At 50.8% G+C, this 13,689-nt stretch overlaps 1 protein-coding gene across 1 annotated transcript in view; it reads left to right on the top strand.

Moving 5' to 3' along the window:
- Ndrg1 (N-myc downstream regulated 1) overlaps window positions 1-13,689 on the top strand; it is a 47,224-nt gene that overhangs the window by 12,267 nt on the left and 21,268 nt on the right. Inside the window, exons 4-5 of the mRNA XM_008826463.3 lie at window positions 11,025-11,130; window positions 13,230-13,350. Coding sequence (XP_008824685.1) covers window positions 11,025-11,130; window positions 13,230-13,350 — 227 coding nt within the window. The remainder of the gene's footprint in view (window positions 1-11,024; window positions 11,131-13,229; window positions 13,351-13,689) is intronic.

Consider the following 13,689-nt stretch of genomic DNA (forward strand, 5'->3'; position numbering starts at 1 on the left):
TCTTGTTTGGCAGCAACTCAGCACAAATAATCTCCCCTAGGGAAGCCTTCTAGAACACAGACCCTGTTCCCAGTGCCTTCACTGGTCCATCCTATATCTATAGTGGGTCAATTCCCAGGAGGACTGGCGGCTCTGCATTCTGTGAAGAAATAGCTACACAAAAGATTTGGCCAAGGTCAAGCCATAACTCAGCACTCAGCATCCCAGTCTGTCTAATACAACTTTAGTTTTAGCTGACCTGTCAAACTGTGTGCCTTTGGAAAAGTTACTTTACCTTGCTGAATGAGCTCCATCCCTGAAAGGAAGGTAAAGATGTTACTTTCTGTGCACTGGGCACAGTTACAGGCATGTCCGACCTAATTTAATGGTTTAGCTTAATTTAATTATGAGGTGCATTCATTTACTCTCTGCAAGAGCCCTGGGTACCAACTTCTCATCCCTGCCTTGTCTCAGTCAAAAGACTAAAAAGTGGACCCTGCATCATCTGTCGTGGTGACCGGTATAGCTAGGACACATGGCGGGGACCCCTGTGGAGTTCTCCTTCTGCTCTGTGATGCCCCCAACCCCTGTGACAGTTTAGTCACCAGTAGAGTTCCAGCAGCGTCCTGGGCTCAGAGCAAAGACTATGCTCTGCAAGGAAGTAGGGCAGACATGCAGGTGGCAGAATAGGCCTTTAAGTACTGGAGCCTTGACCCCTCAGCCAGCAGCTCCTTTATCCACATGCTCCTGGGGATGAGAGGACAGGTCAGGCCAGAAATGTGCTTCTAGGGGTCATGGGTGGGACTCTCAGGGAATCCATATTCTTCCACCACACATATTCAGCAGAGTGTCTGTGTCCAGCCTGTATCCCATCAGAGGTGAGAGCTCAGCCAGCAGACAGACTCTGCTAGCCCAAAGTTTGGGAGCAGGAGAGGGGCCAGGCATGGGCTGGGGGTGGCTCCTTGGAGCCTAAAGAGTCTAGTGAGGGATTAAGAGTAGTGCAGGCCCACTGAGAATGGCTTGTTCCATCTCTGCCACCACCTGACTGGCTCTGCCCTGTTTGACTCCCATGACTTGGTCCACTATTCGGAAGAGGGTTGAGGGCCTTGTGCTGTGAGAGGACAGAAGAGCAGGACTTCTGACACCTCTAGTTCCGACCACATACTTATTTCAGAAAGGGGAGAGTTGGTGCTGGGGAGTGGCTTGCCAGAGACCAACCATTGTCACTCAGGAAGCAGTGCTAACAGCCTGGGCTTTCCTGTCCCAGACCCTCAGCTGCCTGGTGCCAAGTGGGTACTGGTGAGTTACTGACTGCTTGATATTGCAGTACCTCGTTTAACAACTCAGCAATCACAGGAGAGCCATCCTGTCCTCCTATCTCAGATGGAGAAACTGAGGCTGGAGTGGTGTATCTGGGTGTCACAGTTGATTCCAGATTTGCCTGAAGTGAGAAATGTGTGTTCTCATCTCACTCTGCTTCTGGGTTCTGAGATATGTTAGGTCTCTGTCTTTCCCAATGACCAAAGCTCCACTCCACCCAGCTCCCTCTGCAGGACCCAGCGACGTGCAGGTGCTATGAAACCTGGAGGTGAGTGGGAACGTTTCAAGAGACCCCAGTTTATATTGTCTAGCCCTGTTCTGTTCTGCTGGGGAAATAGAGGGACAGAGCAACAGAGGAAGTCATCCATCAGTTGTGACACCTGATCTTGCTGTGACACCTGATCTTGCTGCTAATCAGTGTGTCCTCATGTCCAGGGTAATTAGAGCCATGAAACTGTCCCCTGGGTTCCTGGTTATGCAGTTGTCTCTGTGAGCTGAGCAGAGCTGTAACTGGCATCTCTGGGAGCCATCTGTGTACTCTAGGCAAGGCTGAGCCCCAGCAGCCTCTCCTGATTAGAGCCTTGTGACCTGCTTTCTGTGCTCTGTGGGTGTGCCTACCTGCTCAATGCGTGATTGGTGTAGTGATTATCTATTCCCAGACTCAAGGCTGTGTGTGGCCCCAGAGAGTGGACACAAGCACCAGCTGCCCTTTCTTGGTTATTGACCCCATCCCTCCAGTCTGTTTCCTCATCTGACATGGGGAAATGCTTTAGCCTTGTTTAAATGACTTCGCAGAGAGGGCACTATCAAGGGTATGACATCAGTACTGGGTTAAACACAACACACCCACCCACTATTTTGGGCTTCCTCCATTTTAAAAATTGTAATATTCATAGAACAGGTGTCACTGTTATTATTTAGTGTATAGTGTGGTGGCATTAAATAAATAGACGTGATACAACAATGCCCTTGTCTACCCCCAGAACTCAGCATGCATACCAGAACACCACCCAGTAAAAAAGTCCCCATTCCCTTCTCCCAGGCCCTGCCACCACCAGTGCACCTTCTGTGGATGAGTTCTGGGCGCCCCTTATAAGTGGAACCACATATGGTCGTATTCTGGTGACTGGCATCTTTATGTGGCATTGTGTCCTCCGAGCTCATTGTGTTGTAGCAAAGTGGTATTACACATCTGCCATGAATTCCATGGGCAAGCCTGGTGTCCTTTTGGTGAGTCTTTGGGGACTTGTGCCCTCATCATCTTGTCCTGCTGATGAGGAGACCATGGCAGCATCTCTAAGGGGGCCCTATGAGTCCTAGTCAGGCTGCCCCTCTGTTCTGTAGTGCTTGCCTGTAGTCCCAGACCTGGGGACCCCTCCCTTCCTTAGGACCCCTTTGTGCCTCTGCTGTGCCTGTTTGGTCAGTCTGGCTAAGTACACAGTCTGTGCTTCTCCACTGGTCTTTTGTTAGATGCTTGGAGGGGAGTTGGGGCTGGGTTCAGAATGGTTGTGCTTCTCAGTAACCACCTGATGTCTCTATCCACTTCCTGTCCCTCTTGGCCCATGGGAATTGGCTTGAGGAACTCAGCTGCTCTGAAGGCAGCCTGGTCTGTCGAGTAGAGAACAGAAACTACTTTGGCATTTTGACTGAACCCAATTCGGGCTTTTTCCATGTCCTTAAAGGTATAAGCTCTCACGCATTTTCCTCAGTGGATGGAAATGGATGTCCCACAGCTCAGAGCTCATCAGAGAGAGGCTGTTGAAGAACAGTCTGCCGCCAAGTGCTGGGGCAGCTTGTCTCAGCCACCTAAGCACGTGGTACTGGCCTGATCTCTCCCTGCCCATGTCACCTTGGGGTGATATGCTTGTCTGAGCTGGGCACTGTTGTAGCTCAGATCGATGCATGCCTCTCTGTCCCTCAGTGTAGCAGCTGAGTAGGTGGGTGCTGGCATGCTGCCTTCAAGGAGGACACAGTTTAACTGGCCCTGCTGGGACAGCTGTCCTCAGAGGTGGGCAGCCCTGTTTGCAAGCTTGATGGGAGGGAATGGTGGGAATAATTGGGGTTTGGGCTTATTCTCTTTGGCTAGAATTCTGAAATCCAACATGATCAAAGCTGGCAGATGTCTTTGAAATGGTCCAGCCTTTCCTCCAGATCCAGATAGGAAGGCCCAGACTAAGCCACCAGATGCCTGCTCCATGTCACAGGGCCAGGTCTCAGGCAGTGTTAACCCATCCTACTTGTAGCGAGATCTGTTTGAAGATGTATAGGAAGTTGCCATTGGGTACTGTTGGGATAGTTTAAATTTAGGTCCAGTTGACACCGAAAAACATAATAGTCCCAGAAGTCATAAGGTTCAAAAGGCTGATATTTCCTAAGCATAGGCTGTCTTCTAGAAAGTTCTGTGTGTTTTCCCCAAATGGCTTCATTTGTCCCATGCCAACCTGGTAAGGGTGACGTACCTGCCCTCCTTATGATAACATCCAAGACCCAAACCCCAGGGAAGTCACATACTAGTGAGATGGGTGGCAGACAGTTCCCATATCCAGAGCCAGAGTCTCAGCAATCAGTTGCAGTAGGGGCTCACTCAAGTCCACTCTGTCACTCCCAGCTTCAGGCTGGGTGGCTCTGTGGCCAGCTTGCTCTTGCTGCTTGTTCTGCTGCGTCTGATGCTTTCTACCTGGGCCCTGCTCATTCAAATGGCTTCCTCAGATTTGGTTCCCTTGGGAATGTGTTAGTGCATGCAGGGCCTTCTGGGAAATGAGCTGATGTTCCCTATGGGACCTTCCAATGGGTGGAGGGCCAGCCAGGGCAGCTGGCCACAGGGACTCCTGAGCTTGCAGCTCTGCTCTCCCTGCAGCTCCAGATCTGACTGGGCTTGGAACTGTTTCTTTCCCCTTCCATTCCAACCAGCTCTTGGGTGACACAGACAGGCATTTCTGACTAGGTTTTTTCCCTTCGTGCCCTTGTTTCTCGTTTTCCTTCCCCCGGCTGAAGGGGGCCCAACTTGCACAGAGGCTTGGACATCCTTAACCCACACTTCCCGTCCTCCCTCTTCCCTGGCCTCATTTCATTCCAAAGTTGCTAGGACTCAGTAAATCTCAGTGGTAGACAGCAGGGATACACATCTGATGGGTGTGACAGGAGGCTCTAGGAAGTGCCTGGGCCAGGCCAGCTGCATGCTCTGGGGTTTCCTAGGAACATCTGCCTGGAACAAGAATGCCTTCTAGGCCATCTGACTGGGGCTCAGAGCCACATCACCATGTGTGCCCTAGGCCAAGATCTGTCAGTTTGACCCTTAGAGACCATCATCTTTTGGTGACAGGAAATGTTCTGGACAGAAGGTGCCTGACCTTAGTCACCTGCTTGTCCTCTGCAGCGTTTAGTTCTAATCTGTGAAATGTGGGGGAAGGGAGATTGTCACTGTTGTAGGGGGCATGAGTGGCATTCTGTCCATGTACCCTGAGCACAACTCACTGTGCCCTTCCACTGCACTTCACGTATTGATTGATCACTCCTTTTCTTTTCTCTGTCCAAGAGCACTCCTCTCTCTGCCTTGTATGGAGACTCGGGTCTCTGTGGCCCTAAGTCCAAGTTGTGATGTGGGCTGGTGCTCAGCCATGGCAGTCAACCATGACTAACTTCTCTGTCCTGGTGAGATGGTGACATAAAGGATCGTGGAGCCTTGGGCTCTCTACAGTCTCATCTCCTAGCATCACCACTGTGCTGTGACTTGACCCCAGGCTGACCTGAGGGAGGGGCAGTCCACACCACAGGCTGCCCTAGAGCCTGGAAGAGTGCCATCCTCTAGTGTCTGCCCAGGGCCTGCAAGGAAGGCTGGGATTATAGAAGGGTGCAGCAGTTGGTCTCCAGAGCCCTCGATCATCCAGCTGGTGACTTAAACAGTCCTTGTCTCCACAGTAATCACCTCCCCAACAGTTGCCATAACAACCAACATGAAGGGAAGCAGTGATTTGCAAAGTACTTCTGGGTCTTAGTTGTGGAGACACCCAGGGGAGAGGAAGGCTTGCCATATCCCTATTCTGGTTAGCTTTACCTGTCAACTTGATACTACCTAGGATGGTCTGGGAAGAGAATCTCAATTAAGGAATTGCCTAGATCAGATTGGCCATTGGGCATACTTAATGGGGATTGTTTGGCCTGATGTAGGAGGGCCCACTGAGAGTGGCTCCATTCCTTAGGCAGGTGGTCCTGAACTGTGTGAGAAAGCTAGCTGAGCACAAGTCAGCTTGCTGGCCAGACAGCAATATCCTCCATGGCTCCTGTCATATTCTTTTGGCTGTGAAGTGAGTTCCTTGGTAGGAGGTGGTGTTGTATAGACTAGAAGCAGGCCTACTTTCACATTCCTTCCTTGAGTTCCCGCAACAATGGACCATAACCTGAAATTATAAACTGAAATAAACTGTTTCCTCCTTCACATTACTTTTGGTCAGGGTATTTCCACAATGACAGCAGATCCAGTAGTACAGTTTAGGGCAGAGATTCTGAGAAGGCTAATGACTTTTCCAGGGGCAATAATGAATGTATCACTAGGATTAATATCTCCCAAGTCACAGTTTCCTAAACAGGAACATGTTTGCTGTTGCGTAGCTAGTAGATCATGAATGTCACCTCCCCCAGAGTCCGTCCATCTTCCTGTCCCCCCATTCCAAGTATATATCACTTCTGGCCTCATGTTTAAAACAAGGCTGCAGAGACACTGAGTGTCATATGGATGTTTGAGGTAGGAAACAAGTGGAAGAGCAAGAAAATTGAAATTCCAGTGTTGTCTCCGTGAAACTCCAGAAAATTCGGCTGGTATCTCTCTTGCTAGAATAGAGTGACCATCCTTGGAGACAAAGGAGAAAGGGAAAGGAGAAATCTGCTAGGTATATTGTAGTTGGTGCTGACATAGACCAGACAGTTCCCACCTCAGGCCACACAAGGAGAGTCTGTGTTGTGTCTTCTCCCAGACCAGGTCTGGCAGCCAGAGAGATGCCGTCTTTGGTGTCAGTGGGAGCTGCCATTCCCCACTTCCCTGCTTACAGGTAGTGTAGACTGGTGGCAGGAATGTGTCTCCCAGCTGGCTCACTGGCAGTGTAGACTGCCGAGCTCTGAGCATCTCCTCTGGGCCAGACCCTGTCTGCTCACCAGTCAGATCTGGGCAGGCAGTTGTGAAATGGGTCTCTGATTATGGCAAGTGCAGCAGAAAGCATGTGTGTTGCATGGTGTCACAGGAAGGGCCTTTCCAGGTAGGTGGGCTTGTGCTGAGGCCTTTCTGTGTCTGACACCCCTGCCCACAAAGACACGTGTCCCACAGTGGGGACAGGTGCACACTTTAGTGGGGTGACAGGAACAGGTATTGTTTTCAGTTCTGTGTACTGCTGTAACCCTGGATGGGCTCAAGGTGCCAGGCAGAGAAACAGGGACCCCGGACTTGCTGGGTGACCTTCAGGGAGTCACTGGGCAAGTTGCTTACTGCTTACGTAAACCCCTTTGTTATGTGATGTCTGTACACGGTAGAAAATGGACCTTAAGAGATTAGGCTCTGAACCTGGGCTAAACCCAAGATTATTTCAAATGCTGTTCATCCTCCCAGCCCTGTGACCTCAGGCAAGTGACTTGACTGACCTCTTTTGGCCTGTTTCCTCATCTGTGCAGTTCGGTGGTTGTTAGTCAGGGGGGTCATTCTGATTCCAAGAGAGCATTTGAAGGAGCAGGGGCACGGTCTGCAGTAAGATGGAGCAACTGCTACAGTTCGTCCTGTTGCCCTCGTGTGCCACCATGCCCCTGGGAAGATTACCTTCTAGACTGTTCTAGCAGGTGAGAAAGGGGTTTGCTCATGCCATCCTGACTGTATGACCCCTAAGGAAGGTCTCCTGCCTTCTGCCTCTGAGCTGGGGTAGAGCTGAGTGTGAGCCTCTGGAGGTGGAGGGAGTTGGGGACAGGTTTCCACAGCATCCCAGCCAGAGGCATCTCCTGGTGATGGCAGCACAGGGGGGACTGCCCTCTGTCAGGCACAAGGACAGGCAGAGCACCACATAGTTCTGATGTCCTGGGTTTCTGGCATCTGCTTTAGTGAGATGGGGGAATGCAAACAAGTGGGTTCCTCCCTCCAGGACCCAGGATGATTCATCCCCTGGGGAGAGAGATGGGGTGTTCCAGGGGGACAGAAGAGGACAATGGCCTGTGTTCATCCTATAGACTTCCTGGTTGTGGTTAATGGAGAGAGAGTGCAATAGGCTGGCTTAGAACCACAAGGTACACATGTGTGTGTGTGTGTGATCTGTCTGTCTGTCCGTCTCAGAATGAAGACCAGCAGACCCTTTGTACAAGAGCACAGCATACTTCCATGGTGGTTCTGATCCAGATTCCACCACTATCAGATGATGACTTCAGAAAGTGGCCTTAATGTCTTCTGAGAATTAGGCCTCTTGCCTGTGCCTGGGGTCAGGTGTCTATCTGGATCTTGGTGGCTTCTCTCTTCCCTAAGTTCACAATGATCAGGGGGCAGCTGCCCCTACCACCCCCTCATTCATTACTTCTGCTGGCTGAGGCTGGGCTCCATTATGGCCAGCCCCTCCAGCTAGAGCTGAAGTTCCAAGCAGGGTGAGGCCTTGGGGAATGGTGGGGAGTCCTGCACTCCTGACACTCATCTGGAGATGGGATGGGAAGGGCTATCTCAGTGTGTCAGGTGAGGAATGAAATAGATGAATCTTGGATTGTGTGGGCCCCTGTAGCATTGACCTGTCCTTCCTGGAGGTGCTTGGAGACCTTACCCAGCAACCCTGAACCCTACTGTGTGTGCATAGCCAGGGCCCTTGTAGAGTAGGAAGCCATACCAAGGTGGTCTCTCTTTCTTAGAGGGAGGAGTAATCCCTTCAAGTTAAGGTCTCTGAAGAGATAAGCCAAAGTCAGCTGCCCATCCCTACTCCTGGGAGCTGCTAGAGATGGTTTGGGTGGCAATGGGTACTGAAGGTCCCACCCTGCTTGGCTGTTTTCCAGTTCCCCTGTCCATCACTGCTGCTCAGGACCATAGGGGGGGTGGGGGCATGCTCTCCTGTCTTAGAGGTTAAGACCTGAAGGCTCAAAGGGGTGGGGTATGGATCTGAAGGGCAGTATCCACAGACAGAGGGGACACTGGCTGGCTTGGCCTATTTTTAGAAGGAGCCATGTGGGTTAGCCCCAAGACAATAAAGAATGTGTCCCCACAATGGACCATTGTTCCCACAGTAGCTTTGGGGCCAGCAGATGACCTGCACCCCATGGGGCTGGGCTGTTGCTCCTGCTCCGTGGATTTTTCCAGTGCTTGCTTTGGGCAGGAAGAAGTGCTGGGCCTGTGGGAAGTGGGGAAAGGAGGCAGAATTGGCTTGTATGTTCCAGGGGTTTCTTTTGAGGGCAACAAAGAAGAGGGCTCGGGAGACCCCTGTGCTGGGGGTAGGCCTGGGGAGTTCCAGCTGGGTGTCTCCATTTTTTGTCTGCCAGTGTCACCTCTTAACCAGGTTCATGTTCTCATTCTACAAGATGGGAAGGGAGATCATTCCACATAGATGGGAAGGGAGAGCTCTAGGTCTGCTTTCTCCAGGGTCTTCTGAGTGGGGGCTGGGAACTCCCTGCATCTCTGTCTTGGGACAGGGCCAGCTCTTGTTTGCATGTATGTGCTCATGTGTGTGTTTGAGACAGGGTCTCATGTAGCAAGACCGGACTCAAACTCTCCATCCTCCTGCCTCAGCCTCCTCAGGGCTGAGATTATAGATGTGCACAACCACAGTCAGCTAGGGTCAGGTCTTATGGAAACAACACCGAGGGCTGGGATGTAGCTCAGTGCTTGCCCAGCGTGTGTGAGGTGCTGGGTTCCATGCCCAGTATGGGCAAAAGTAAGAAAGAAAACACAGTACTCAGTCTTCATACCCCAGAGGTAGGCCCAGGCTGAGGCTTGTTTCTTCCCTTTTGAATCAGTGTTGACCCTATGGCCTTTATAGCCTTGTCCTGGTCACCCCAAGTCTTGTTGGTTGAGGCTTGTTTCTTCCCTTTTGAATCAGTGTCCCAGTTGGAGAGTTGACCCTATGGCCTTTATAGCCTTGTCCTGGTCACCCCAAGTCTTGTTGGGTTAAATGCTCTTCACTGTTGCTTCCCTGAACTTCTAGGCCCTCTCACCACCCTACTATCTTATGAGTTCATAGCCACGTTGTTCTGGGAACTAAAGAGGTTTGGCAAACAATAGGTGCCTAATGTTTGTGGGAATGAAATGGAACCAGTACAGATCTCGTAGGTAAGAAGCTAGGGCTGCTGGGATCTGTTCCTAGCCCATTTAGATGTGGTGGGTGTGGCCAGCTGAGTGTGACAGTCCCACATGATGCTACCTGCTATGTCCTGTGGATTTCTAATGTTCCTCAGAGTTCAGCAGGTGACAGGTGAAGGTGATTTGCTGGAGCCACAGCCCTCCCCAGCCCTTCTCTCATATGAGGCCATCCATGGGTGCTACTCTTCTCTACTGTGATTTGTATGGGTCATGTCTCTACTGAGTTCTGGGAGTAGATTGTGGCACCTGGAATTTTCTGTGTCCTACTTCAGTTCCACATGGATTGTTGCAAGCTGACCTGTGGTGGTCTTCTTAGGCAAGAGTAGGCTCTGACATTTACAGCCTCAGTGTGTGAGGTGAGAGGTTTGGGGACACGTGGCTGGCTGGGGGACCTGCTTAACTCTTGACCACTGACTGTAGCCAGAGATGTCACAAACCCCTGCAGGGCTCTTGCCAGGGATGGAGGACTTGGAGAGAAATGGCTCAGATACCAGGAAGGCCTCAGTGTCCCCGGCCAACCTAGGGAGGGCAGCCAGGAGTTGGCCGCTTGAGAAGAGGAAGCTGTTCTCAGATGAGGAAATAGCTCCTGGGAGATGTGTGTCCTGGGTCCTCAGAAGCCTCAGGTGACCGTGAGTAGGATGGGAACTTGAGGCAGCATGGGGCAAAGACAGGGTCACAGGCTTACACTTACCTTCTTGAGGAGTTCAGATAGCAAAGTCAGGGCGAATCAGCCCAGGAGCTTAGGGGCTTGGAACTAAGGTGGGGCTTGTACTGTTCTAGGGTAGAAGAAAGATAGACACATGTCCAGCTCTTAAGGAGGAGTGATGAGGGTGCATGGGGAGGACTGGACTAGGGATAACATGATGGCTGCTAGGTCAGCTTTGCTAGTTCAAGTCCAGTCCACATCCCCAGTGGCTGCAAGTGAGGTTGGCTTGGATTAGTATCACCCAACATTACCTGGCAGTTGAGAGGCAGAATGTGAGATGGGAGAGGTGAATGTCAGTAGGCATATGGAACTGAGGGAGTTGGTGTGTGTATGTGTGTGTGTGTGTGTGTGTGTGTGTGTGTGTGTGTGTGTTCACACAGATAACGGGTGTGTTCTTGGAAATGGGTAGTGGCTTCTAGGAAGCATCAAATAAACCAATATTTATTACCTGTGGGACAGAGGAAGCATGGGAGCAGGAAATCAAAGGAAATTGAAGCCAGATGGAGAAAGCAAAGCCATTTGCAGGGAATTTGCCCAGGGCTGTCCTGCCCTGCAGTTCTGTACAATGGGCACGGTCTGCCAGGGCCCTGTCCTCTGCCCCCCCTCACAGCTCTGTTCCCCCTTCCCTCTCTCTCTTTCCTTCTGAGGTGACTGACTGCAGACACCTGAGATCTGCTGTGAGCCCTACATGAGTGGCCTCTGTCTGTGGTTTCTCCATAGGAGCAAGACATTGAGACCCTACATGGTTCCCTGCATGTCACACTGTGTGGGACCCCCAAGGGCAACCGTCCAGTCATCCTTACCTATCATGACATCGGCATGAACCGTGAGTTATGGAGAGACCCTGGTTTCCTGGGGAGGGAAATGGCAGCTAGAGAGGGTTGGTGGCAGCCGGCAGCTCTTTCTGCTTTGGGGATTTCTTGGCTCTCTTCTGGAAGGAACTCCTCCCTCAGCCTGGAAAAACCTGAAGCACAGTGTGTGACCCAGTGCTGCTGGCACCAGATGCCCTGGGAGTACAAGCACCTCTGCTGTCTACCAGCCTGTGACTGTGACTTAAACATTAAGTATCGTCACAGAGATATCCAGGCCAAGCAACTTTAGTCTCTCTGAAAAGAAACCTTGTCCTTCTAAGACCCTGATCTTCTATGCTCCCCGACCCCACTGAGGAAACCCCTCTCCTTCTGCCTCAAGAAATTATGTGCTCCTCCAGTGCGGTCTTTTGCGACTCGCTTCTTCTGTAGTGCTTTTTATCTGCATTGCAGTACTTCAGTACTTCAAGGCGTCTTTGTCGGTGAATAGTATTCCACTGACTGGATGTACCATGCTTGATTTGTCTGTTTTCCAGGTGATGGACGTTTGAGCTCTTTGCATTTTCTGTTATGTATAGTGTTAAGGTGAATGTTCACATACTAGATTTTTAAGATGACAGAAGTGAACCAGGCATGGTAGCTCATGCCTCTAATCCCAGCACTTGGGAGGTAGAAGCAGAAAGATCAGGAGTTCAGGGACAACCTCAACTACATAGTGAGTCTGAGACTAGCCTAGGCTACATGAAACCTGGTGTCAACAAACAAACAAACAACTAGAAGCACGTCATACATTTTTCTAGAAGGGAATGGGATAGGATCCACCTACTGTTAGCATCACAGGTTGGAGCCTCTTGTGAACTAGAACACTACAGGCTGGTAGTGCCTTGATTTGGGGTCAGTGAGCTGTCACTTTAACATTTTTTCCTACCGTTTACTAATCCCTGGAGACTCAGATGATGTCAGTCCCTGGGAACCTGCTTGCCATTCACTCTTACTTGTCTCTACCTCCCACTGTCCCCATCAGCTCCCCAGGGTCCACCTTGGACCAAGCTGCATCTGTGTACTTCACAGACATTGCTTTATGTCAGTGGCTGAAAGGAAGTGGAATTGCATGTGGCCTTAAACCCATATTTCTGAGATCAGTTCTCAGAAAGCCTAGTTGTTATGTTTAGGGCTGTGTCCAAAGACCCCAAGACCTTGCTGGCTTTTACAATAGTTTCTTTTCCTCTCTTGTAACAATTTATTGGATGTTGGGTGCAGCCTATTCTATGCTGTGACCCAGGGACCCAGGCTTCCTCTCAGGCTGTGACATAGATGGACAAGAGACAGACACAGGACTCAGTGTCAGGAGTGAGGAGCAAAATCAACAGCATCACATGTTACTAGCCCGAACTGGTCTGACATATGGCCTCTAGTTGTAAGGGAGTCTGGGAAATGGAGTCCAGCTGTGTGCCCGGGAGGAACCAGCAAGTGTTTTGGAGAGCAGCAATTGGCTGTCTTTCCTCAGTCTCTTAGCAAGTGGGAGACTCATGCAAGGAAAGACAGAGGCTCATTGCTTTATCTTTTGTGCTGCTTGTTTGAAAAGTATGTGTGCCCTGGAAGGTGCCCCAGCTCTGAGAGCCTAGGAAGACCCAGAGAGGCACATAGGTGGAACAGGCTCACCTTGTACCAGCACCATGGTGACCAGGCCAGAGAGGAGACAGAGGCAGATCAGCAGTCCCTTTCAGCACTGGCTGCAAATCGAGGACTAAGGAGTTGAGGGACCAGCTCCACCCTGTACCTGACCTCAGCCCTATCACTTCTTCTTGCCTCTGTCACCAGAGGGCAGGCTGGGGTGAGTGAGGGAGATGGACCTGCATATCTATAATACACACACACACACACACACACACACACACACACAATATTTAGAGACAGGGTCTCACTATGTAGTTCTGGCTGACCCCAAACTCATGAGGTAGACCAGGCTGGCCTGGGACTCACAGAGATCTGCAGTCTTTCTTGTGAGCTCTAAGCAGTAGTGAAGAGAACAATTGGAACACACTATGCCAGCCCCGTTTCCTTGCCTAACTTCTTTCCTTCCTGTCCCCCCCTCCAATACCCCTGGGTCCTGCAGACAAGACCTGCTACAACCCCCTCTTCAACTCTGAGGACATGCAGGAGATCACACAACACTTTGCCGTCTGTCACGTGGATGCCCCTGGCCAGCAGGATGGTGCCCCTTCCTTCCCGGTGGGGTAAGAGCAGGGGCCTTCACCCCATGAGCTGATGGGGTGCAGGTGGTATGGGGAATGTCAAGCTGGCTCAAAGAAAATTAGCCATGGTAAAAATACAAACTTTACTATCTTTTAAGTTGGGCATGGCAGTGCAAACCTAGACTCCCAGCACTTGGGAGGCTGAGGCAGGAGGATCACCAGTTTGACACCAACTTGGGCTCATAGAAAGACAGTCTCCAAAAACCACACCAGAGAAACCAACCACCAAAACCAAGCCAAAATACATTTTTTCAACTCATCATTTTTATGGCTATATATATGTAAAATATAAAATGTACTATTTAACTTATTTTTCTTTTT

Source organism: Nannospalax galili, unplaced genomic scaffold (genome assembly GCF_000622305.1).
Source record: "Nannospalax galili isolate Female #2095 unplaced genomic scaffold, S.galili_v1.0 scaffold472, whole genome shotgun sequence".
Classification (NCBI taxonomy): domain Eukaryota; kingdom Metazoa; phylum Chordata; class Mammalia; order Rodentia; family Spalacidae; genus Nannospalax; species Nannospalax galili.